At 36.5% G+C, this 26,971-nt stretch overlaps 2 protein-coding genes across 3 annotated transcripts in view; one reads left to right on the top strand and one right to left on the bottom strand.

The window, feature by feature from the left end:
• Positions 1-6,439: 6,439 nt before the first annotated feature.
• Nle (notchless protein homolog 1) lies at positions 6,440-16,669 on the bottom strand. Of its 2 annotated transcripts, none has more exons than XM_019044695.2 (12): positions 16,358-16,669; positions 15,008-15,208; positions 13,810-13,970; positions 13,203-13,339; positions 12,384-12,573; positions 12,067-12,241; positions 11,154-11,277; positions 10,448-10,582; positions 9,356-9,473; positions 8,390-8,493; positions 7,705-7,831; positions 6,440-6,625 (listed from the first exon to the last, which is right to left on the bottom strand). In XM_019044695.2, the coding sequence occupies exons 2-12, from the start codon at positions 15,170-15,172 to the stop codon at positions 6,613-6,615; spliced, it is 1,449 nt and encodes a 482-aa protein (XP_018900240.1). In that variant the 5' UTR covers positions 15,173-15,208; positions 16,358-16,669; the 3' UTR covers positions 6,440-6,612. The 2 variants fall into 2 exon arrangements, with proteins under 2 accessions (XP_018900240.1, XP_018900241.1); XM_019044696.2 differs by lacking the exon at positions 16,358-16,669 and adding an exon at positions 16,216-16,341.
• A 122-nt stretch (positions 16,670-16,791) lies between these two features.
• drosha (ribonuclease 3 drosha) overlaps positions 16,792-26,971 on the top strand; it is a 28,110-nt gene continuing 17,930 nt past the window's right edge. The window contains exons 1-11 of the mRNA XM_019044588.2: positions 16,792-18,209; positions 19,065-19,211; positions 19,590-19,753; positions 20,963-21,096; positions 21,888-22,055; positions 22,761-22,950; positions 23,551-23,670; positions 24,476-24,619; positions 25,512-25,861; positions 26,375-26,508; positions 26,793-26,905. Coding sequence (XP_018900133.2) covers positions 17,134-18,209; positions 19,065-19,211; positions 19,590-19,753; positions 20,963-21,096; positions 21,888-22,055; positions 22,761-22,950; positions 23,551-23,670; positions 24,476-24,619; positions 25,512-25,861; positions 26,375-26,508; positions 26,793-26,905 — 2,740 coding nt within the window. The 5' untranslated portion in view covers positions 16,792-17,133. The remainder of the gene's footprint in view (positions 18,210-19,064; positions 19,212-19,589; positions 19,754-20,962; positions 21,097-21,887; positions 22,056-22,760; positions 22,951-23,550; positions 23,671-24,475; positions 24,620-25,511; positions 25,862-26,374; positions 26,509-26,792; positions 26,906-26,971) is intronic.

The following is a 26,971-nucleotide window of genomic DNA, read 5'->3' as shown; positions in this document are numbered from 1 at the left end:
AGCGAGAATTTAACACGTAATGGCAACACTGCTGCGTTTCCCCTCGTATATCCAAAGCCATTTGGGAATGTCCATTTATTGGAAACGGTTGACAATGGTACATTAAATAGACGTATTTATGCTAAAAGGAACTATGTTACATAAAAACCCTATGCACATAGTTCCTTTTAGCATAAATACGGTCCAAATTCAAATATGACGAGCATTTTCTAATCGTGATCAAGACTCGAGTTTTTGTAATGTCATCACTGATGCGTGGGTACATGTGACGTTATGCCTACGTTTCTGCCGTCCAAGGCATCGGAATTACAAGCGTAAATTTGCCTGTCAATAATATATACGATAAAAAATCGTAAAGTACTTAACTGACTGATGGCATGTTTGGCACATTCACAATCGTAATCAACGTACACACCGAGTCTTCTGTAAGTGAACGTTAGAGCCTCTCTACTCAGTTCACATTTTTCATTCAGCCCTCCTCGCCCGGTATAAAATGGGTGGTCTATGTCAAATAGGTGCCTTTGCCACAGTAACTCATCTAGAAAATGAAGTAGAATAACAGAGTACATCCGATCTACATGTTAATTTAAGCAGATGTGAACTTACCCAATGATTGGCCAACAAAATTCACTTATAAAAATTCTACCAAAACTGGACAGTTACGAAAAACTTGGCACGCCGTTAAAAATTCAATTTTTTTAGCATTTTGACAACGTTGGTAAAATCCAGAATTTCCTAGATTTGCAGTGTTGATGTAAAAATCCAGACTTTTCGAGAATTTGGTAACATTGGTAAAAATTCACTCTCTTCGATAATTTGGCAACATTGGTAACATTTTTAATCTCCGTGTTTGACAACGTTAAAAAATTCCTGGTTTCCGAGAATTCTGGAAATTTCGAAAAGTTGCATACGTGGGCTTTGTGAGAATTTTGGCAACGCCCATAAAACTGGAAATTTTCAAGTTTATAGAAAATCAAACCTTCTTCGAGCATTTTGGCAAAGTTGCTGTATAATTTTGAATTTCCGCAAAACTTGACAACGTTGACGAAATTTAGCATTTCTAAACATTCTGGCGACGTTGAAAAGTCGCAAGATTCATGCAATTACAAGTAACTTCCCTTCCGATCAGATCGCCGAAAATCGGCACTTATCGACCAAAGGTTGACCGAGATTTGCAACTTAGTTGCAACCTGTTGTTAGTTGCGACTTTTTAACTATATTATTTCAACTTCTTGCAACTTTTACGTTGCAAAATGCTATACTTGGGTATAAAGGAATATGAAAAGTGTACACTTTTACCATTAAAGGAACAGGTTATCAAGATGACTGTTTCTCTTTCCACACCGGGCGAGGAAAAGTAATTAGCAACCATTTCGGGGATTATTTCACTGCTCGTTTCTTTCAAGTAAATAAATAGCAGCACAAAGATGAGCTGTGCTCCCATTATACTGTCCTGTGCGAGTAAATAATCAGCCTTAGATTATTCAAACCTGCAACGATGTTTCAAATCTGCGAAAAAAGAGGAAGGAAATTAGCATTTTTCCTTTCGAGAAGCATTTTTAGACGAATTTTCATCATTCATTTCAGAAAGTATCAGTGAAAAGCAGATTAAAACGCAAATTATGCACCTCCTGCACTTCAACGAGAGACCTTGCCCACGCGCGCGTGACTCGCGGAACTTCGAACGAACTTGTTCCAGGAACTTATTTCGCCTCTGCTATAACTTGTTCCTCGAGCTCTTCGCTAGTTCGAAAAACTAATTCGCCCAAACTGGGCTCGTATGGACAAGACCTGAAGGAGAAGAAAAAAAGAGGACAAAAATGTTAACATTTAGAGAAAACACCATGGGACCGTGGTTGACCATTATTTATTGTGATATTTATCCCATTTTTTTTTCTGAAATGTGGATTCAAAAGTGAAGTGCGTGAAGGAAATAGAACTTTAAAGCCTCTGGTGCTTACCTCTCATAATTACACTACTCAATTGGTGTAATGGTACCCATTCCCTGAAGCTTTAGAACGCAGCGATCAACGAAAAGCAGGGAAAAACACGAAGCTTCAGTCCCCTCGTTGACATTCCTCGCAAAGTGCTGAAGCGCCATGCTCAGTTTGTCCCTCGGAGAATAAGGTGACTAAATTTACACGGTGCCCATTTTTCACTCTCTAGCGCCTCTTAACAAGTGCTTTTGGAAAGAATGATCAAAGAGAATTCTCAGATGAACTTTTGAACGTCTGTCTGTCATGGTGCACTGAAACGGTGGCGTGACACCTCGATAGGGTGACGCTGACGGCGATGCGACGCGGGGGATTACTTTACGAGAGAAATAGACACATGGTAAATGATTCAGTCGTCAATTCCTTTAATTTCATGTCTCGTCCGTGGGACTAAGTATAATGTCGAAGGGACAAGGGTAAGGAATAGCGAGAAATAATATCTACAAAAGCACGAAAACGATGAAGAATGAATAGGAAGTCATTGATTAAATATTCAAAGCTCGCACTACTCGCACAGATTTCGGTGACAAAAATTTGACAGACAGTTAAGTTACGAGAGGGAGCACAAAATTAGGGATGCACGAGCCATGTCAAGCCGCAATTAAAGGCTATCGGGGAAAATTATCCATTGGAGGAAAACTTTGCCGTAGACTCATCGAGGCAATAGTAAAGACCAATTTTCGTATAGTCCAGTCAAATTAGCTCCAAAATAGGGCAATTTGGGAAAATCTCATAGAAGGTTTCTTCGTGGAGACAGGTTGCAATCGGCCACCAGAACAACGACTTAATAAAAGTTATTGTAACAAAGTCGACCAGCAGACCAGCAACCGCACCGTTTAGCGCAATGCGTGAAGTATTCCTGCACTCTTGTAGGCGCTAATGCTTTCCGCGCCGACCAGCAGCAGCCGCAGGCCGCACTGCGTTTAGCGCAATGCATGAAGTATTCCCGCACTCTCGTAGGCGCTGATATGCTTTCCGCGCCGACCAGCGCAGCGGCCGCACTGCGTTTGGCGCAATCCGTGAAGTATCCCAGCACTCCTGTAGGCGCGTATGCTTCTCGCGCCGACCAGCATTCGCACTGTTTGGCGAGGTTAGAAACGATGATACAACATTAGTTTTGAATGAAAATGCAGAAACAGAGGAGAGATTAATAAGTTTGAACACTGTCTGGGTAAAATTGATGAAACAGTCTACCTATGCAGAATGCAGACATAAATTTTCGAATAAAGTGTATCGAAATTTAATGGAAACACGGAGCATAAGCTAGGTAATGTGAGTGAAGGGGTTTATTCAAAGGCGGCAAAAAGGTCCCTAGCGTGGTTTTGACCAGTTTCTAGTATGGTATTCTACTATATTGGATACGTCTGCAAAATTTGAAGGCCTAAAACGATTTTTTTCCGCGCAACAGCGTTGCCAAGTGTGAAACTGTAAAGTTCCATATCCATTGAACGAAAAAAGATTTTAAATTGCAGTTTGCTCGAAAATTCTTCTAAAAATACGTCATCGAGTTGGAGGTTTTATTAATTTAAACTTTCATTGTTGCCATTTTTCATTTTTCTCCGTGATCGATTTTTTCTAAAATTACAGTACATCGTCAAATGCCTCTTTTTGAAATCAAACAAAAGGCTGTTCATTGGATTATTCGTACTTCTTCATTTCTTCGGGTATATTATCCCTCCCACGGAAACAATTGGTATTTGAGATATGAGCTATCAAAGTTTACGCTTTACGCGCGCCGACTGGATTCCGCGCGCTCAGAGTCATCTACACACCCCCTCCCTTGCAACCAACAAGTTTCACGAGGTATTTTTTTGCGTAATTCCGATTTCTGGCCTTTTAGACCCTAGTAAAAATTAGAGTACCTTTATAGACAGAGTATGGCCATTCGTATCTTTTTACTACAGGAAAACTGTTCCGCTTTTTGATTGGTCAACGAGTTTTTAGGCTTCATGATGCTCTTAGGGCCGTAAATAAACAAACAAGATGGCGGCTCACCGTAACATCGATGAAAAGCTAAATTTGACAAAAATTTCAATTATGCGGCAGTAACAATTTAAGCGAGCATATCTACGAATAGCACACGAAAAACACATGAAAACATCGTTAAATTGCCTTTCACCTTTATCACAGGAGGATGTAAGATGTGCATAACCTCAATCTTGCTTGCTGATAACGGCCATCTTGTTTGTTTATTTACGGCCCTAAGAGCATCGTGTCAGCCTATTTGCTCGCGACCAATGAAAAACCGGAACAGAAATGGCCATACTCTGTCTATAAAGGTACTCTAGTAAAAATTGGCGATAGGAGCTGCGTTTCAAAATACCATGAGAGTTCTTATGGCCGACTGAAGAGGGCGATAGAAAATCATATAGCTGGCTGTAGAGAGTGGAAAAAATCATACGGCCGGGCTACACGAAGCGATAAAAAATTATACAGCCGGGCTATAGTTCCTATCGCCGGGCTTTACAGCACTTTATCGCCTGGCTGTTGCTTTTTCGCCATCGGCTATAAAAGGCTATAAGAAATTGTGTAGAAATTCTTGTGCTTTGTAAATCCTTAAGTTTGTACGGAATCGCCTTAATATTTACAAAGCGCACATTATATTTTCCTTTACTACATATTTTTTTTTCTCATCAATTAAAATGAGAATAATACATTTCAAAGTCATGAGTTGGAAAACGCTGACTCCGCGAGATTAAATATTAGAGCCTATATATACGAAGCGGAGCGGCGGCGCACTGGCGCCTACAAACCTAACAGGGATACTACACGCATTGCGCAATGCGCGAAGTATCCCTGTTAGGTTTGTAGGCGCCAATGCGTGTTCAGCGCTGGCTGCCCGCCCGCCGCGCCGCTGCGTACCGCGGCGCTTGAAGCAACTATTTCACACCAGAAGTATTGCACAGTATCATACGAAATCGAAGGCGCTCCAACATATTAGGAATGGCAGGCATCCTTCAAAAGTACGGAGCTTTCCTCGCAAAATAAATCAAGATACTACGGCACAAAAAGAGAGCGGTAGTCCAAAAACTCACTAAGTCCTAGCATCCGTAATTAGTAACGTTTAGCATACACTTTATCGCCAGGCTGTTGCTTAGTCGCCATCGGCTATAAAAGGCTATGAAAAATTGTGTTGCCGGCTATAGAAGCTATTGGAAATCTTACAGCCGGCTGTAGGTTTATGGTATTTTGGAACACAGATTCTACTGCCAATTTTTACCAGGGGAAGGCCTCAGATGAATATTTAAGGGCCTCACGGTCCATTGTTGCCATTTTTTACCCAATTTTAGGGTTTTTTTTCAATTTTACTTAAGTAAGACTTAATTTGAACTGAAAACTGTGTACATTTTTGAAAGAACATAAAAAAATAAATAAAACTAAATTTATAACTTTTTCCTACTTTGCCAAATTTTCAAGACAAAGCGTCTCTATGAACCAAAAATGGAAAAAATTTCATAAATTGCCGCACTAAAGTTCAAGAAACGGGGGCACAATTTTCATTTTGACGTACATAACAGCTCATACCCATCCATACAACAGATCAAAGCAGCATAATTGGACGTGGATTCCCATGATATGAAAATTGACCGGGATGTCACGTTGTGCGGCCTGCCTTCTTTGTAATTAAGGTAGCTCTTTTGAATGTTTTTTGACCTTTAGAGACACTTCATGGGGGGTGCACCCTATGAATTTTTCCCGTACTTTTCATTTTTGGCCATTAAAACGGCTCCTGAATAATTTTAGGGGCCTTTTAGCCCATAGTCGCCATTTTTGGCCAATTTTTACAGGTTTTTCAATTTTAAACGTGTTTCACTTAGTTTAACCTAAAAACTGGGTACATTTTTTGGAAATAACTTCATAACATAACTTTTCCTTGCATTACCAAATTTTCGAGAAAAATTGTCTTAAAGTGCCAAACAATGGATTATTTTACATGTTGGTAAACTTTATCGTAATTTTCCGTGAAGGATATGTTACTGGTAGTGAAATAAAACCTAAAACTCACATTTTCCACATGGAAGTCATCATTTACCTCCTAGATCCTTTGACTTGATAATTATTCAACTTTTCAGCACTTGAGGACGATTTTCCCCGAATATTTGGCAACGTAGGAAAAATATGTGAAACTAGTTTCATTTATTTTTTATGTTTCTCCCAAAAATGTACACAGTTTTCAGTTTAAATTAGGTTTTGCTTTAGTAAAATTGAAAAAACCCTAAAAATAGGTAAAAAATGGCAGCAATGAACTGTGAGGCCCTTAAATATTCATCTGAGGCCTTTGAAAGGGTCAGAAATGGAAAGTACGCAAAAAAATACAAGTAAATGACCTTGTGAAACTTGTTGGTGGTAAGGAAGAGGGTGTGCAGACGACTCTGAGCTCCCGGATTCCAGTCGGCGCGCGCAAAGCGTAAACTTTGAAGAGAAAAAACTGACAAAATGTGAAATTGAATTATAAAATTTTATTCACAATTTTAAAATTTACAGGGAAGTCATCCTTCTTAAGCCTAATTTTAAGATGAAAATTTGAAAGCATTCCAAGGTTTAAGCCAACGAGTCATTTGATTTCCTCCTAAAGCGATGATAAGCTTTCTTCGTAAGCTTTTGATTTACTCGATGATCAATGCTGCCATCTGAAAAACAGAGAACAGAATTAAGTTTGGCAGTGACTTAACATAACAAAGTTCATGAGTAAGGAAAAAATTTGTATTCTGCGCAGAACACCTTTAAAGATCTTTATAAAATTAGTTTCCAAAGCATTTCAGAAATAGGTAAAGCATTACTGATTAAAATCTTGCCTATTCACAAAAAAGGGGAATTTAGTGACGAAGAAGTCATGAAAGAGATGAAGGTATTCATACTCAGGGGCGTGTTTTACAAAAAATTTACCAAAACTAAGATCTAAAAATGTCACGCCCACCTACCGATACGATCGTTTGCAGTTAGCAGTTCGAAGAATGTAGTTTCAAGAGGAGGCCATAAAAGTATTACTTGACCTACCACAATCAGGATTTCAGGGTGTTCAGTCAAAATGAAACCTTACACCCTCCATCCACACAAAAATAAAAAGAACTGCTTACAACTTGACGTTAAAGACATCCTTGATAGGTAAGTATTTTTAGCCTTGTTTACCCATTATTCTTGCATTTGATTTTTTGATGAAGCTTGACTAATTTGGTTAGTTCAGTCTATTTGTGTATTGTTTTTATTCTTTAAGATAATTATGAGTCATAGGCCTCTAGAAAAGGCACGAATTAAGGCACTATGCAAAATTTGCTCTTTTCAAAGGTTCACAAGAAAATGTATCACACGACAGAAAGTCTGAAAATCAACTCCTACATAAGATAAGAGTGTTTGCGATTAACTTCAGTTAAATGGCAGACATAGAAATGACATCATTGATATAATCAAACTTTCACTTGCTTCATATTAAAAATACTTGTTGGATCTCGTTCAGCAGTTGATTTAAGAACATCGCGATGTGTGTATCATTTTGAAGAGAAAACATGTGACCTTTTTGTCTGATTCGGACCTTGCGTGATGTCCTATTCGGTGATCGATAAAAAAAATTCAAATTAATTCACCCAACTTGAGGTAAATCTCTTAACTAAAAAATTAGCCACAAGCTATATTCTTATTCTCATGAAGTACTCTTTATACATTAAAGCTCATTCAATGTAAATTTTACCCTATATAAAAAATGTCTACTTACAATCGAAGAATCTTATCCTTTCCTCCTGATGCCACCCGTGATCCATCAGGGGCCCAGTCTACAGCGAACACCTGATCAGCATGACCTGGTAAATCTTCTTGTAATTTTCGGTCCTTAAGATTCCACACTTGGCAACAAAAATTAGTCTCATTAGAGATATAGTCATAGTTTTTACTTTATGCTGCAGGCATGTAAGATATTTTTGTGAAATGACCTTGCATTTCAGGTATTGATACACATTTGGGAAATATTTGAAGAGTTAAAAGATCATTTGGCACTGGGAAACTTTATCCTCTATTTGTCCACTATCCACTACTTGTTTCAGAAGCAAACTTTCTATTAATGCACAGCTGAATTTATACTTACAAATTCTGCAAGTCAATTGGACAGATTTAATTAGAATCAGCCTACCTACATTATATGTTGCATCATTTCTTCATGCGTTCTATTTGTTTACAAAGAGGACTGAGAAACATTTTGACCTAAAATTTTGAAAATTCAACAGAGTCTCATTATAAGAATTTGATTTTGTTTTATATTTGAGACCACAGAACTCATGAGAAAATAAATACATAGTTACTTGGATGTTTGAAGTTTCATGCAGTGAATATCAGAAAGTGTAACTGTTTGAGAGATACAATTATAAAAATTGCGAATGGGGAAAATTCTCAAAAGTTTGGCTTACATTTCAAAGTCGAGTCGGCACTTCCGCTCACAAGTAAACGTGAATCGGCAGACCATGCTACCATGTAGACTGCTTGCACATGACCTCTCAAAACCGTTAAGTATCTGTCAAAAAAATTAGGACAATAAATAAAAATTACATAAAAAACGTAGTTATCATAAATTTGTACCCATAGAATTGAAACTACAGGATTGGGTTTTTTTTTTTTTTTTTTTTTTTTTTTTTTTTTTTTTTTTTATGAGATGGATGTTTTCAGAAAATATAATGAACTGCATGAAACTGAAATTGTTCATGTGTATACGGGAAAATCAATGTACGTTCTCAATTTTAATTCTAAATGTCATTGCTGCAATACTCTTTGTTTCTTTGAAACTGGAAAAACGTAGATATTCAGTATTGAAATTGTTTAATCAAAAGTAGCAATTAACTCACAAACAGTAAAGTACTTGGGCCAAAAAATGAAGTAAAACCAGATTTCTAAATCAAAATAAAGGAAGAACTTGAGAAAAAATGATATAACATTGTGGTAATTATCACAATAACACCAATAATGACTTTTGTGTAGAAAGTTATGTAATAAAAGGTGTTAGAATAATACATTTTATTTAGAAAGCCGAAGCTTTTTGATCATTAGGATCATTTTCAAGGCAGTGAGAAGAGGCACTACTAGCTGCTTGATGTAGTGCTTCTTTCTCTTGCCTTGAAAATGATCGTAATGATCAAAAAGCTCTGGAACTCTGAATAATATTTATCATTATAACATCTTGGCGTTCATGATTTACATAACTTCCTACATAAAAGTTGGGGAGAAATGTTTAGATACAGAAACGGAGAAAGGTGAAGGCTGAGGTAAAGACAAGGCTGATGCTGCTTTACTTTGACTGATTTCAGAATGGGCTAGTATCTATAGAGTAGGCCCTGTCATTCCTCTTGCAAAAATACTTTGCCTGAAGCTAAAGAACTTACTTTCCAGTCCTTCCATCCCAGATCTTGACGGATTTGTCGAAAGAAGCTGATGCAATCAACCGTCCATCTGGCGAAAATTGGACATGGTTGATAAGTTGTTGATGACCAGTCATGCGAGCTGAAACACACGTTGTAAATTGGAGATGTGTAAGATTGAGAAGTATTCAACCCTTTCCGTCCAACAATTTTTGAAACCTTTAACTGGCAGCTCAACATGGCTTACCACATCAGCCTCATAGGTTGAACGGAAAGGGATCTTGGTACGGCCATGTTGGCTACATTGGACTAAAAGTCAACCCATCAGAAGAAGTATTGCTATAGAGATAGAGGTATTGAGCCCCAATCAATTTGTTCTGTTATCAGCGATCTGCAGTTGACACACAGTAGAATCTTCTTGATGGCTGAATTTTTTGGCTGTGCTATTTATCCCTCCTTTCTATTTTAATTATTTTAAATGTTTTTTAACTCTCTACAGCAAGAATTATATCTGGATGGGCCTTAGACTCAGGGGGGACACAAATCTGTCATTCTTCTTGTAAAAATACTTTGCCTAAAACTAAAGGACTTACTTGCCAGTCCTCCCATCCCAGATCTTGACGGATTTGTCAAAAGAGGCTGATGCATAAAAACATCATGTTCCTAATTATTTCGGTAATAATTTTTTCAAAAACGAAAATATAGATCAATATTTGCTACATTGTCACAGAGAAATAATTGAATTTTTTTTAAAAAACCACAAAAGCGTTGTTACAAATCAGTAGCATCATGCTATGGGGGGTTGAGGGATTGAACAGCTTTTTGTAACTCAAAAATTTCAATGATTTAAGTAAAAATGACTATTGTTGAATTTTTTTTTTTTTTTTTTTTAAATGGAAGATGATTCTGTCTCAGCAAGAGGAGGAGCTGGTAATGAACAGAAGCCCTATTTCACGACCCTTGACTGTAATATTTAGCTTTTCAAAACTAATAAATCCTATAATTTAAAGACTTGGGTTTTTTTTTTGTTGCAATATTCTCAAAATTAGGGAAAAAAGACGGTTTTCACACAGGCCAATTTATATTGCGTTCACAAAGGAGTGAATCATGTCTTACCGATGGGTTTCTTATCCGTTTCTGGCTTCCATAAGAACAGAGTAAAGTCGTCAGAACCGGAAACTAATCTCTCTCCACCATCTTCATCACACATCATTTTATACTTAGATACTGCTTCTTGTTGCTTCTCCTCCACTGAAAAATTTAAGGAGAAGTAAGTAAGAACACAAGAAAATTAATCATTTTAGAGGGAGAAATTCAAGAACAAAGGAGAAAGAATTTCAAGAACAAAGGCCCTAAAAACGATTAAAGGTTTTTGAAAGATTAATATAGCTTTTAGGAACACAGAATCATGATTTCTGCATCATGAGGTGTACGTAAAATCATTTCATATTCATAGCTTTTTTGGTCATTTTCAAAGGAGAAAAAAGCCCTTGACAAAGGAAGGTGATCATCAGTATGAACACTTTTTTTTTATTCAAGGCTTAGGCTTTTTTTTGTACACTTTCAAGGAGTTCTTCTAGATGAAATGAGAAAATCCCAGAAAAATCGAAAAACTAGAATTTGGATTCTATCTACCTCTAAAGACTATGGAATAATACAATGATTAAAAACTTTACACAGGCTTATTATTTCTGACACAAGCTTTCTGTACAGCCTCTCATCAAAATTTCATCATAAAAACTGCACTGATACCAAAAGTAGGATTGCCCCAGAATTTAGAAAAAGAAATTTCACATGGGTTCAAGAGGGATTTCACACTTACAAGATTTGCTGTTGTGGTCATATGAATGGAAATTTACTGCACCAGTCCGAAGGATATATTCTGTGCTCAGCGCCAAGGTGTTCACCCAATGAGCATGACCAAGAAGGCTTTTGCATAGAACACCCTGCAAGAAGAGAAAAAAACAGAATTGATACACAGTCATCTGGACTCATTTGAGGCCACTCTGTAAGTCATAAATTGGCCTTTTTTAAATAAATTTCATGGAAATTATGTATTGTTGAGCAAAGAAGAAATTTGATGATACTGTTTTGCTATGTTGGCTAAAAATATATGAGGCAAAAAATAGAAGCCAAAAGTTTCCCTGAAAAGTCCAAAGATAGTCCTTAGGACTGTATGCAAAATAAACAAGAAAAACGATTTTAAGTTTGGTTCCTGTTTTAAGATTATTAAAAGAAAAGAAAGAAAAGCTGCCAACATTTTCATTCTCAAGAGGGAACAGAAATGGTAAGCTATGGAGGGTAGTTGGGATAATCTGAACATCAAACATTCCAGATTAATAACAAAACATTTACTTTGGAGTTATCATGAAATGATATAACTTGGCTGAGAGTTTTTAATTGTTAGAATCATTGTTTTAAATAACAAAGGCTGAATCATTTTAAGTTTCATATTCATTATTCACATTTTTTTGTGAAAATAATACGAGAGAGGTACTGAAAGATTCTGAAGTATATCTTTACGTAGGTACAGATTTTAATTTACTTTGAAGATCATGATTTTCTGATTTATCAAAACTTGTGGGGGAATTCTGATTCACATTTTTTAGATTTCAAATTTTTGAGGTTTCAACAACCAAGTTCAAAATAAAACCAGAAAATTCCTGAGAGATAGTCAAATAAAGAGAGGAGTCCTTAAAATAATTGTTGACTTCTCCAATTATAAAGTAACTTACATCAGAGGAACGCCAAACTTTCACAGATCGGTCTTGTGATGATGTATAGATCAGTCCAGATCCTCCCCAAATCACAGCCGTTACGCTCATTGTATGACCAGAGATGGTTCTTTCACAGCGACCAGTGATGGCATCCCATATCCTTACATCGCCATCTTTAGAGCTACTGGCAAACCTGCAAAAATCGTACGAAACCTAATGAAAGGACATCTGAAAATTTGATCAAAATAGAGATAATAAGGATAATAACTTGGAGATTAACTCAAAGGAAAAAAAAAACAGACCATCAATGATGCGAAAAGTTCTTGATGACTCACCTGCGGCAAGTTGTATTTAAGTGAAAAGGCTCCCACGTAATTCCTGTTATCCACTGTTTATGGCCAGACATTTGAGCTAATTTTTTTCCAGAGTTGGCATCCCACGTCATTACTCTACCACTTTTGCAACCAGAGGCGAGTCTTGTACCATCAGGCGACCATGCTAAGCTCAATACCCAATTAGGGTGACCTGAAAATTATGAAGTTACTATGAGATTCTTTTTTAAGAGCACAAATCATGTCTTCAGTAAACAAGGCAAGGCATCTTCTTAGAAGAATTAAGACGCTTGAGACTAGAGAAATCGCGTCTATCCATAAGTGCCATTCATCCACTCACGTCATGTAAGTACCTTGAAGAGCCATCTTGACCAGCAAGATTATTCCTTGAAAGGAAATTGATAGTTTGCAAACAAACTGGTGCATATTTCATAATCTGAATTGATTTATGTATTCACTTACTCACTACATACATTTTAAGTCCAACTACGCTGTTAAGGCCCAAAAGTAGCTAAACCCTTCGAATGAAATACTGAACATAAATACCTACCAATTAGCAAATTTTTAATTCTGCATTTCTATAAAAAGGAAAAAATTAATAGAAGAATCAAGGTAAAGTTGGTCTTTTAAGATTGTCATCTTTCATAAAATATTGCTCTAACTAATTCTTATCCATCTCATTCAATCATAATGCATTGTTCATCCTATATTATTATTATCCTATATGATTAATTATTTACAGTTTGCAGCTTTCTTTTATTATAGTCTCCTATCTAAGTTCTGAGACCATTACCAAAGAAGGAGAATATTTCAGTGATCTACCTTGCAAGGTATGATGAGGAGTCTGAGTGTGGATATCCCAAAGTCTCACTGTTGTGTCACCAGATCCACTTGCCAACTGTGATCCATCAGGACTAAATTTCACCACAACCACAGCTTCAGCGTGCCCTGGAAGAGTGCTTGACAGAAAAGAAACAGGACAGAAAATAAGTAAGGAAAAAATAAGTGCTCCTGCTTCTTTTAGGATGATTAGAATAAATCAATGCTGAAACTGCTGAAACGTATACCTTACTTAGTTGCTGTGTATAAAAATCCCCACTTCAAATTTGTTTTTGAAAAACACTGGGCACTGAGCAAGTGAGCAAGGGAGTAAGGAAAGTTTATAGGAAGAGGTTTCCTCCTCTGAATACAAGAGCTCTCGCAGATGCTCCTCTTGCTCCTTCAACTATTATCACATAGCGCATCCCTCCTATTAGGCTGAGCCACAGTACAAATCTTTCCTCCTCTGCCAAACTTCTGAGCAATATTTAGGAATATAGCTAATTGACAGCAAACCATGCCATGAAATAATTTCCGATCCGAAATCAATGGCATGTCAAGCCACTAGAATGATCAAATAATGTCATGAAAATACATAGAAAAAACATACCTTGTGCATCTCGTTACTGGTCGGACTCTAAATACAGCTTGCTCTTGATAAATGATGTCAACGACATGTTCTGTATTCAATTTGTTAATGTCTAGTACATCAACTAAACAATTATTGATTTCCTTCTCCTCCACATAAAATGCATACAAGGCGCTTTCATCCTGATAACAGATACACGTATCATGATTATTTTGTGGGCCAACCACGTTGCAGAATCTGATCATTGATAGCACTTTTTCATCAACCATCAACACTGGGGCAATGAAGCAACTATTGTTGTTAAGCTGTCACTACACCGCGTTTTAGAATAGCAATAAACTTCTATGTGGGCGCAATTTTCGGAAACAGATAGATTTAATTAGCTCGGGGTCGAAATATTGTTAACTCCATGTGTCTGTATACTGAGTTGTTAGATTTATAATGCTAATGAGCAATCATTTTTGCCAGCTCTGAAAACACCAATATTTGCTGGTGTGGGTTAAGGTAGTGAAAAAGGTAAATAAGTATGTGCCTCCGATACAGCCCATCCAAGTTGACTAAGTAAACGCTCTGTTGAGTTGAATTTCATGTAGTCTTGGCAGGAAGTTTGAGACAGGATTCCAGTTCTACAATATCTCACGTAATTCTCTGATTCTTATCGGTCCAATTTCCCCCAAGGTGAGTGCCAGTTCTGCAATATTCAATTCTTTTTTTGTCCTCTCTTCTGCCTAGGCCGAACTTCCCGCCAAGACTGAAACAAAACCAGCGCGACTAGGCATTTTGTTAATTTTGGGTGCTTGAATAGGGGAAGGGCATACCTTCTTTTCACTTACCTCTAGAGTGCCAGCACTCTTGACATTGCCACTTTTTGAAAGAATCGCTTCAACAGCTTACTTAAAACCAATAAGATATTCCTACATCAGCATTAAGTACTATTAGTGGTTCCTTGTAGAGAGTTTTCAACATTTTAAAAACACCCCCTCCCCCCCCCCTGAATTGACAATGGTATTTTATGCATGAGCAATCCTATACCATTCTTCAAAACAGTGAAATGTGCCCTAATGTATACAACATACCAAAAAAAGAAACAGAGTTCCTTGATGTTAACATTGAAGTTTTTCTGTCTCAGTACATTTGGCAAATGTTATCCATAGTAACTTACTTGATACTCAGGATAAAAGTCATAAAAATTTCCTAGGTCTTAAAGGAAAAAACACACCTGCTGTAAAAGTGTTCGGCATATAATTTGAAGATGCTCGTGAGTGACTGAATAAGGAAGATCTAGTTGTGTGCCCAACGGCTCACCACTTTCTGATTTGAATTGGCACAGGATTCTCTTGTCATTGATTTCTTCAACTGTTTCGTCCATTTTGTCAGATTCCATTGTTGTATACGAGAGGGTTGTGCGGTATGCAGCAGTCTATAAAAAATTAAACAGATTAGAATTGGAAGTAGGTAATATAGGACAAGAGGTCTACATGTAACTGGGGGTTTAATTGTCAATACTGCATTTATTCAATATTATTCAGTAAAATCTACATTGAATCACATGATATCGATGGTGAGACTGCAGGAATGCGTATCTCGGTTTGCGCGTTGCAGACCTCTTGTCATACTTCATTTTCTGCATGGAAAACTACTGAACGTCATTTTTTGAAAATTTTAGTAATTTTTTTCTCTTTACAGAGAATATTACATGAAAATTTCAAGCGTGATGTTAGTTCGGTCTCCATTTGAAAAATAAAATTGGAGCGGAGATTTTGAAAAACCGCAACCAAGATACTCATTCTTGCAGTTTCATCATCGATATGTAACTGGGGCAATGGCATTTGCATTTATTTTTTTTTTTTTTCAACTTTGAGTTTTTGGCACTGAGAAAGTATACGATTAGTGAAACTCCAAAACATCCTTAACTCAATTTATTTGAAAATGTGGGTTGGTTCCTTTCTGATAAACTCGGTCCATTTAAAAACGACTGCATTGCAATCAATGTATTGCTGTTTTGTTGTACTTGTTGGCTATTAATGCAGACTTCCAATAGCCATCGAGGAATGACAGTTAGCAAAAACACTGCCATGCGCAGAAACAAATATCGGTGTACTACATTAGGCAGCCAGAAGTAAACAACTGCCAATTTATCGGACGCAATTTCTAGAGCTCACGTATCGTATGTTGAGACAAACTTCAAAGTATTGTTTATGTACCCACTCATCGGTGGTTCCATCTGACTGCATGTATTTACCTGTTGAGTGGTGCTAATGCAGAGCTAATCAGAGTTCGTCTCAACATACGATGCGAGAGCTCTCGGGACCTGTTCCGTCGAGCCATCATAGACCAATGATCAGGCTCACCATCGAGAATAGAACTATAGATTAGACAAACGCCAGAGGGATCTAGAAGAAATGCACATTGCAAAAACATAGCTACTTGTGTAAGTCCCTGCCAAGATTCTTCCCTCAATTGGTGTGATTACAACTGTATCGCATGAAAAGGAAATCGAGAAGAGTTGCAGATGTTGTTAACGTACAGACTAGTGCATTCCAGAATACCAAAAAAAAGAAAATTTCACCTGCTAACTGGATGGTGAAATCCAAATACTCGTTTCCAGTTCGAAAATATTGAGAAAATGTGTTCAATTACACAAAAAACATTCCTCCCTCTTGCGAGGCGAAGGAGTTTCGGTACCTAATAACCATGAGAATGAAGAGCACTGATTAACAATTCATTTATGAATGGACTGACACTAAGACAAATGCTGAGTTCCACGAACTGAGCTTAATTACGATACATGAAACGCAAAAGTTGCTTGAAAAGTATTAAAAGTTAGAATACCACGTGCACGTGATTGTGTTATCACACTATCAGTAGTCCCATGTCAACAATGAAGAAACCAAGGTTGTTGGTTTTGAAGTGACGTCATTCTTGAGGAACATCTCTGGATTCTCATTCGTTAATACATTGTTACGTCATAAAATACCTTTAAAAATGGCTGTCTGATAATGAAAAGTGAAAACTTGCTTCCCAAACTTTTCCCCCTCCTCGTGCACAACACTGTATTCTGTGTTTGTTTGAGTGTTTTAAAACTCATTTAAGTTTTCATTTCAGTCTACTTCATTGTGATCCTGATGAGCTTTTCGGATGATTCAACGCTTCACAGGACCCGTCAGCATATAGGTTTCTCCTTACTCTTTCAGCAGATTCAAAAACTGCTTTTGTTTGCCAGTCAGAACTTTTCTCCTCTGAAGTAACTCCTCTAGGTTATGTCTCATTTGTTTCCTCCTGATATAAATTTTTAAGATTCAGAATGCTCCTGTTTGTCTTAAGAATTATTCAGTTTCGTAAAGAATGTCTTACGTGACATCCCTTAGTGATGAGCAAGCTCCCGACCATTATGGAGGTGGCACAGCCGGAGGGATCGTCACCCCTGATATGCATGTTTTGAATCAGCCTGATACATTCGGAATGCAGAACCCTATTGATATGAATGCTCCTCAGCCTCTCAGGAATGATAATGATATTTCTAGTTCAGATCCATTAATTCTGAATCAGGAGACTCATTTCCTTCCTGACTATGGAACTGATTTCGACTCTCTACCTGTCTATCATGATGATCTTCTACCACCTGGTGTCGGAGATCTTCCAGCCGAATACCCAAACGCACCGATTAGTGAGAACAATGGGTTTTACTGCAATGTAAACCATCCTGTCAAAGCTGAGAATAAATTAGACGACGACATCAATGCTTTCTTGAATAAAACTTCCGAAAAACATGAAAACAAGCTAAAGCGAGACATAGACAACTTTGTGAAGATGAATTCAAAGGCTGCAGACCGACGCATGAGTGAAGATATCAAAGCATTTCTGAGGAGATGTAGAAGTCCTTCGCCCATTGAAAGTGCGAAAAGTTTGTTTCCGAAAAATAAAAGTTACTCTAAACCAAACCGGAGTTCAAGTCGAGCACCCTCGAAAGCCCGAGCTTCTTCGCCATTTGACAGTAAACCAGCAGCTCGCCAATCTCGATCAATGGTCAGTAGAACTCGGTCTGTAGTCAGTAGGCGGCCCTCTACAGAGTCAAGGTTTGAAAAGAAAGGCCCTCGTGCGGTAAGGTCTAAAAGTCCACCTGATAAGAAACCGCCTGCATTGTTGTCAAGATCTAAAAGTCCAGAAGATAAGAAGCCTTTGCCTTTGGCATATCTTACTCCTGAAGAAAGGAAGCAGCTTCGTGGTTATTCTAGCAGTCCAGAGGGAAGAAAACCGTCACCCACTGATTACTCAAAGGTTGGATCAAAGAGCCCTTGTGATAGAAGAAGATCATCATTCTCTCCATCGAAAAGTCCAGTTGATACTACCACAAAACACAGAGAACCCTTCAATCCCAATATACCCAGACAAGATAGACTGAAACCGAAGATTTTGCTGAGGTAGGTTAATTTATATATTTCAACTGTAATACTTCTAATGTTAACATCAAACTCTGCGATAATGCACGTATTAATTGACACAGTAGGTACAGTGCATTTTGACAGGTATAACTGTATGGTATATTTCCTAAAAAAGCAAGTTCCAAGTTAGTTTTACAAGAAAATATTTTCCATTCAATTCTTGTAACTCTTCTCTTCTCTTTTTTGATACCTTTGCAACTTTTTCCAAAGGAATGTCAACCACAAAATCTGGTGCAAGTTTTGGATTAAAATTGTTCGGAGAGGAGGAGAAGGTGTTATGAAAGGCGAAATTATACCTTCAGAATCCCTTGCCTTGAGCTGAGCTTGTGGTATTGTCTTTAGGGCATTGACTTCTAACATAGTAGCAGTGCAAAGCTCATATTAGCTGTTTTCGTTTGATATTCTATTTTTCATTTTTGAAAGTTATAGCTATGGGTGCAAAAAATATCTGATCCTCAAATTGCGGTGTACAAGAAGACAACCCTGGGTTGTTAGGCATGCTGCACCAGTGGTGACCTTTTGTTTGCCCAATTCTTAAAATCTGGTTTTCTTGACCGTTAAGGCAAAAGAATTCAGTCAAAGTACAAATTTGTATTGAGACGTCGCAAAATAGTGTGGCAGAATATTCGCCATCTCCTTCTTGTATTTACTTTCTCTGCCAAGCTGAAGGAAGATAATATTCTGCACCGCTCTGAAAGTTTATTAACTTATTTGGCATGTTCCTGACACACGTACAAGTGAAAAAATGGGGAAACTTTTTTAGTTTACTTTTATGAATAAAAAACCAGAAACTTACCTCAAGACTAATCGGAAATGTTTCACTGTTTTCCACAGAGACCGTGAAGCAGCAGAAAAGCGCAAAGACTATGAAAAGAAACTAGAGACCCTGGCAAAGTTGAAACCTGAAGAAATCATTGAATTAGAAAAGAAAATATGGACCAAATCAGAACTCTTACCTCTTTACTATTCGCGACAAAAATCGTAAGTATTTTACTATCTGCCCCTAATGATCTTCTTAAGTTTCCAGGCCCAAAGACTCATTCTTCCTGCCTTTTCTACATTCTGTGCAAGATCCTAATAATCTTGCATTATTCATTTTATTATTAAGCGTTCTTCTATGCGAAGAAAATAATAAAGCATGCAGTCTTTAGGGGACAGCAATGTGAAGGTAGCCTCAAAAAATAAGATGGCAAAGAACTTTTGGCACCCCTGGTGTCCTTTTAATTATCAGATTTCATCATATCAGAAAGGGTTGCCTAAAAAGAAGTTTTGTATGTCACCAAAATAGCAAGAAGGCATCTTCTTTTATCAGAAGATCCCTGCTCAATCATTTAAGCTAAAAATATTCTCTTCTCTCAGGAACAAAGCTGTCTGTGAAGCCACCCCAAAGCTTCTTGCCTTATGTGATAAATTTGAAGAAAAACTGATCAAAGCGCCGGAAAAAATAAGAGCATCGAAACCTCCGTACACCCCACCTTATGCTAGAAAAAAGTTGAGGAGACCCTGTTGTCATCATGGTAAACGTAAGTAATGACCATATTTTCTATTTCAAGTTTTCATTTCAATCCTCTTTCGTTTTTATTTCAGCTCACATTTTAAAAAAATTGCCTCAATTTATTTTATCTTTTTTACTGTTGTAATCGTCGAATGAAGTCAGCTGCTCCAAGCTTAATTTTTGGCTTGCTAAGTCTCCAATTTTTTCTGTTTGAAGAAAAAAATCAAATGATCGATCAAAAGTCAGTCAAGGTGAAGATCATCTTACTTGAAACCATGTCAAGTTGTCAGTTAACTCTGATAACATTGATCAGAGACTTGCAAGAGATTTTTCTAGACTTGAGTGCGTGTGTTAGGTTGAATGTCATAAGGTCACAGGAAATCTTCAAGGGTCCTCCTGAAAAAAGTTAACATGATTGAATGGTAGAATGTTGCTGCCACATGAATTCCAATTTACAGAAAGATACACCAGTGGCTAAATTTAGACAGAGGTGAAAAACACCCAGATTCATAGGGAGACATAACTCCAAACCTGAGAGAACCTTAGGGTTTTTGGGCCTTCTTTAAACAATTTTTTTTTTTTTTTTTTCATTATAACACAATGTCTGGATTCTATGGGTGAAATAGGATAGAACTTAGGGAAAACTATGACAAAAATTGCACTCTGCTGTAACTCTATCTACTAACTAACTCTCTTGAATTTCCTAAATAAGTATGTAGTTACTTTAGAGGCATTAAACCTGAACTACTACTAATATTACAACTACTACAACTTCCAGGGTGTCTAGCATCAGGATTTTTCCGATTCTATCAGGATTTGAGGAAAAATAAGTTGTAGAATCAGGATTTGAGAAAAGTCGGCTGTCCGATCGGATTTTTTTATGCTTTCGCATACGCTTATGCAGAAATTTTAATTTTTCTCTGCAAAAAATCAGGATTTGGAAAAATTTTGAAATCAAAATGTAGCAGTCAAAAATCAGGAAAAATTCAGATTTCATCAGGATTTCCCAAAATGAAAAAAAAAAAAATAGACACCCTGACTTCTCTTTCAAGGAATATAATTCAAATTCCAAGTCAAGAGAAATTTTAAAGAGAAACATGTCAATTAGGACTTGAATTCATACCTTGTCTAGAGGGCCATTTGGTGCCTCACAATGTAGCTCAATCACAATAACCAAGCTTTCAGATGAAAGCATTCTTGACAAGGCTTATAGTAATTCATTGAGCTTTTTTCACAGACAATCCTAGTAGTTCGAGTGATACAAGTGATGAGGATGAAGAAGAAGAGGAGACAGCAGAGAATATCATGAAGAAGAAGCATGAGCATCCTCAAAGTCTGCACAAAGAACTCTGGTTTAACGATCCCGGCCAGGTACATAAGCTTAATTTTACAAACTCAATCAAATCTAATCTTCCTTTATCTTGTTCTACCATACTTGCATTCTGGGAATATTCTTTTTTTTTATGGAATTAATAATGATTGAACTGCACTGAGTTTTGATAGCAGTCAGTTAGCCTCCTGCCTATTTTTTACCATCCCCAAAGAAGGGGTATCTATATGGAGGGTCTTTTTTGCCCCCCCCCCCCCTTTGGAATTACGTTGTTAGGGGTTTTTTTTTTTGGCCACAATTAAAGAAAATCTCCTTGTAAGAGTTTAACAAGGCTTGATAACTGCCCTCAATAATATACATAGCGTGCATGCAGTTGGAGGGACGTGTTTCCCTGAGATTTGAGAGCGTTAAAACTCGTCTTTGGGTTTCCTTAACCCCAAAACGAGTCCTTTCATCTTTTTCATGGTTGTATCAACTCTTTCTATGTATTATAAACTCAAAAAAACTTAAGACTAGAAGAATGGACTTTAGATTAGAATTTTGATGAGCTTTTTTCCCCTTTAAAACTGTTTAATGAAGTTTTTAGTCCTTCACAAAATTTTACATGAGGAAAACGTTACTACCCACAACCTTGTTAAAATTTCTTGCCACTGTTTTATCATGAGACGAGAGATCCAATTTCTGCCCTATGTACCATTGATACCATGAATTTTGTATAATTTATTTTGCAAGTACCACCTCTTTTGTAATTTATTCTTGCCAAAAATTTATTTTAAGCCTCATAATTTTATTCTCTGAATCTTTCATCAACTGGAATCCTTTTTTGTTCAAGATGAACGACGGGGTTCTGTGTCGTTGCAGTGCCAAAGCTGCAAGATCTGGAATTAGGCACGGAATTTATCAAGGTGAAACAAACATCCCACCTTGCGACCCCAACACAAATAATTTGGATCGACTGTACCATTATAGAATCACACTCTCACCTCCAACAAATTTCTTGGTAAGTTTTTTATCATCGAGTTAGTTCAGCTCAGTGAATGAATCGTTTTGACGGCTTCTGCTGATGAAAATATATTATTTTGATGGAAAACTTTGCACTCAAATTTCCTCATAATTTATCCTAATCCAATTTATGATGCACTGAATTAGTATGTTTTCTCTTCAAAATCTTGCAAAGAAAGTTATTCACCCAATAGAAATTTCGGAAGTGAACTTCTAAATGAGATATGAACAAGTAATTTTAGCACAAATCGAATGAAAGTTAGATCATACAAGTGATGTCATTTGTATTTTTGCCCCTTTAACAAACATCCATTTTTAACGCTCATATCCTGTTCAGGATGTTGATTATTAGGCTTGTCTTTGTGAAATTTTGAAGAGGAATATAAATTCATACCTTGGCTAGTGGCATGTAACATTGTCCCCCTGACACAAGGGCATACCTCAATTTCCACACAAGTCTTGTTCTTAGTTTAAATCCATGCTTTCTGGGACTCATATGAAAATCGAGATACGCCCTTACATCAGAAGAGCAATGATAATTAGTCAAGTTAATCCCTTCTCTCTTTTAAGTTAGTACCATTCTTATTGTGTCAAGACATAAAATGGAGGAAAATGTCTGAAGTTCAAAAGTTATGAAAAACCAACTGCATTCACACATTTTCTCTGTTATTCTTTAGCTTACTTTAATTTTCATATTTTTCAGACCAAAATGCCGACTGTCATTGAACATGATGACCATGAATACATATTTGAAGGGTTTTCTATGTTCACGCATGAGCCTTTGGGAGAACTACCAACATGCAAAGTTATACGCTTTAATATTAACTATGCCATACTTTATATTGAGGAAGATAAGCCTGAAAATTTCACCATTAGGGAATTAGACCTATTTCGTAAGTATACAGTTTTTCTTATTACCCTCATGCCTCCAATACTCTCTGTTATTTTCAAGACAGGGTACGCTTTAAAGAGTTGAGTTCATGTCAAAGGTAATTCAATGCTCCTAGAATACACTATGTACGTACTGTTAAATATTATTAGGTAATATTATCAGATACATATTAGATTAGATAGATAACATTACAAGATAAAATAAAGTGTTGTTTAATTTTTGATGCTGTTACATCAGTCTCAAGAAGTTACGCTAATGAGAGACTGAAAAAAAGTGTTTAGGAGTCTACATAGAAGGAAAGAGTATGTTTTCTCTGCAACTTCAACTTCCCTGTTTCCTCAGCAGCGCTAATAAATTCAAAGCCCTCTAAAAATAATTTTGTGGTCCATTTTTCTATGATAGCACTCAGACTTACTCTTTCTCTGAAGAGATCATGGGTCTCAAAAATTTCTGACTAACAGCAAATCAAAAATATGTGGAAAAGTATGGAATTTATAAATGTGCGGAAGTTAATGAGAGTTTATCACTGTATCCTATGTTAAATTTTCAATTAATTTACAATAGTCATGCATCTGAAAGAAACCGTGTCTCTTTATTGCAGAAAAGTACATTTTTTATGAATTGTTAGAGCTTGTGGACTTTTCTTTGAAACCCTCCTATGCCAAGGGCGAGACATGTCCTTTGTTTCATTTCATGCCCAGATTTGTTCGTGAGCTTCCTGGTGAGTAAACTATTCTTAGTTATCTGTTTTTGTTAAAACTCTTAGTGTATGGGAAAACGGACATTTTAACTTCGATGCAATTCACTATTCTAAGAAAGCATCGTTGGTGTTATTTCTAATCGGGGCAGAACATCTTACAATGGACCATTAGATAAGTTGCGAATTTAAGCTGTATGATATATATTTTCTCATCAAATTTTCAACTTATTGAAAGTAACGTCTAACCAAGATATTAAAGTATTTTTATGCATTAATTCAAAGTTTCTGCTCATGATGAAGTATTTAATAACCCACTTGAGTTTAATTGCTTATTTTGAAGTTACTCATTGCTTAGTTTAAAATCTCGGTTAGGAGTTCATTTTAGTAATTTTTGTTGCTTGAATCACGATCTATGTGAAATTTTAAAGAGGAGACACATATCAGAATGCTTAAATTTATATCTTGTCTAATGTCTAATGGTCCGTTACAAGTTATCTTCAATATATGAATGTGCGATAAATGCCTGCATTAGATTATCACCTTCCTCTGTAAGAGCTGAAGTTCATATATTCTTGCTCCCTTAACCTCACAAAGTTCTTTATAATTCTAGTTGCAGCACATTTTGTCCCCAATCTACGACCTTAAGCTGAATAATTTTTTGACGCATTATGTGCATAAGTAACGCAAATTCTTGCTTTTTCTAATGTGTTTAGGCTCCATTCAAATGATTATCTTGGATAGCATGTTTTTTCATTACAAACTTTTGCATCTGATCTCCGAGCTTTAATTTTTTTGTATTTTTCTTCCCTCTTTCTCCCATTTTCAGAAAATGGTAAAGAGATTTTAGGAATGGGCAATGTCATCAATTATCTTTTGAAAAGTTACCAGTTAATAGTGCCTGATGAGGAGGTAAGAAGGCTGAATAATCTGTCCACCATTGATTGGCAGGATGAAATATTGCGCTACAAAGGTAAATTTTCTATATACTTGTATTAGTGAAGTAAATTAATTAGAAAATAAAATAAATTACTCTAAGTATTTTTGGTGAAAGAAAAATAAAAAATATTGTGAACTTTTGCCGTCAGTCGAATGAATTACCCCTCTTCCTAGGTTTCCTTCAAACCAAAAAAATAAAAAAAAATTATTCGCTTCTACAAAATTGAATAAATATCTCAGGCCCTTAGCTGCCTGAAGTTGCATCATGATTTTTTAATAAAGTATTTGCCATTATAGCAGGAATACTAGAATATAGATCCTAGAAACCTTCAAATTTTAATGGGAGATGCAAGTATGAAGGAGAGAAATATCAATGGTCAAGGAATAATTCTGCTTATCTGTTAACTGATGATTTTACAGGATGAAGATAAAATCCTACCTTCATTGTAAATTTGAGGTTAAGTTTGTAATTTTTTTGATACATTGTAGCATTATTACAGTTCTCCCATGCCGAAGCAGAAGAAACAAAAAACAGCACCTTGCGTATTTCATACCATTAAATTTTGGCAGAATTGCTAACTCATTTAGGCAGAAATTGTCAGTCGAGAGGTATTATGTATTCCTTAGCCTTCAATATGACATTGTACACCTAGATACACAAAAGTACATGGTTTTATTATAAAATATAAATTAATGTTGTCAATTTCTAGATTGTCCTTAGTACTACATCCGCTATTTTTCAAAAGTTTTTGTGAAAGACACTTCCAAGACTTGGTAGTAAAAGATGCATAAGCTCTACTGTTTCGCTTCTTTTTAGTGTTTTTATTCAATCGAGCAAAATCTCAGACCCAGACTATTTTAATGAATTTTTAGATTCTACTGCCACTATAAGATTTCAATTAAATATTAATTCAATTATTATTCAGGCATGATCATCACATACCCTGGTGCGAAACCATCATCTATTCGTGTCGACCAACTCAACAGAGATGACCAGGAGGATATCCATCCTGAGGTCGTCCATTTTGGGATTCGGCCACCACAACTTAGCTACGCTGGAAATCCAGAATATCAGAAAGCATGGAGAGCTTACGTTAAGTTCAGGCATTTGATTGCAAACATGCCAAAACCATCGTACGAGGACAAGAGGAAGTTAGAAAAGAAGGAGCAAAAGCTCTTGGAAATGCGAACGCAAAGTAAAATGAAGCGGGGAGTAACGATTACTGTCAGCAGTCAGAATTTTTACGCTACGGGTATAATGTGTGATGTTGTCCAGGTGTGTATCTTTTCATCTCAGTGCCAAAGCTTATTTTATTCTCATGAAGACCCGAATTGTCATTGCCCTTTCATTTTGGGTCTATATTACCCTCAACATCAAGATACACGTGAAGATTCTTCTCTACGTTTTTTCAAAAGATGGTGTTTGTGATGAAATAGTCAAGAGATCATTTTGTTCTTTTTTAGACTCATCATAGGACTACTGGTTGCCTTAAAAAAGGATGCATTTCACATTGCACAACTAATATGGACACATTTGTCTTTCATGTGCTGGTCATTCTTCCCAAATCTCTTCTAATCTCAATGAGACACATCTTTGCAGAAAATAAGTGACAGTGAACGTGTTTATGCTTACTTAACGTCACAACTCAAAAACAAAAATTATTAAATGTTTATCTGGAATTTAATGATTTTGGTGTATTTTCCAAGACAAGTCAGTTATTGAACTTGATTTTTTAATGGTATCGTTGAATGGTATTTTGGTATTTATTACATTTTCTTTAATTTTCAGCATGCCATGCTGCTGCCAGTTCTAGTGTGTCACCTCCGTTTTCACCGTTCATTACAAATTTTGGAAGACAACATTAACTATAAATTCAAGAACCGTTATCTCTTACAACTTGCCATGACTCACCCTTCCTTTAGGTAACTTTACCACTAATTAACACTTGTAAATTTACTACTTTCACCAATTTATCTTGCTTTGACCTTATTTTTTGGAACAATTTTCGTAAAACTCTTTCAATATTTTCTCCCTAAATATCAGCGTTATGTGGCCTATCAGCTCAAATCTTAAATTCTTTACTTAAATATTTAATCAATGAATTCATTCGTTTAACTTCTGCCACAGCCTTTAGTCATCCTCGCTCTGGTTGAAATCAGTGAGCTAAATTTTTCTTTGTCACTCTTCAAATGCTTTTCTTTTACAGAGAAAACTTTGGTACCAACCCAGATCATGCTAGAAATTCACTTACAAACTGTGGTATTCGACAGCCAGAATATGGAGATCGGCGGATACATTATATGAATACCAGGAAAAGAGGTACGTTATCTGTAGGATATCCTTTGATTCTATAGAGAAAAAATGAAGTAAAGGCAATTTCCCATT

Source organism: Bemisia tabaci, chromosome 2 (genome assembly GCF_918797505.1).
Source record: "Bemisia tabaci chromosome 2, PGI_BMITA_v3".
NCBI classification, from domain to species: domain Eukaryota; kingdom Metazoa; phylum Arthropoda; class Insecta; order Hemiptera; family Aleyrodidae; genus Bemisia; species Bemisia tabaci.
Note: the sequence above shows the minus strand (reverse complement) of the source record. Positions and strands in the feature narration are given on the sequence as shown.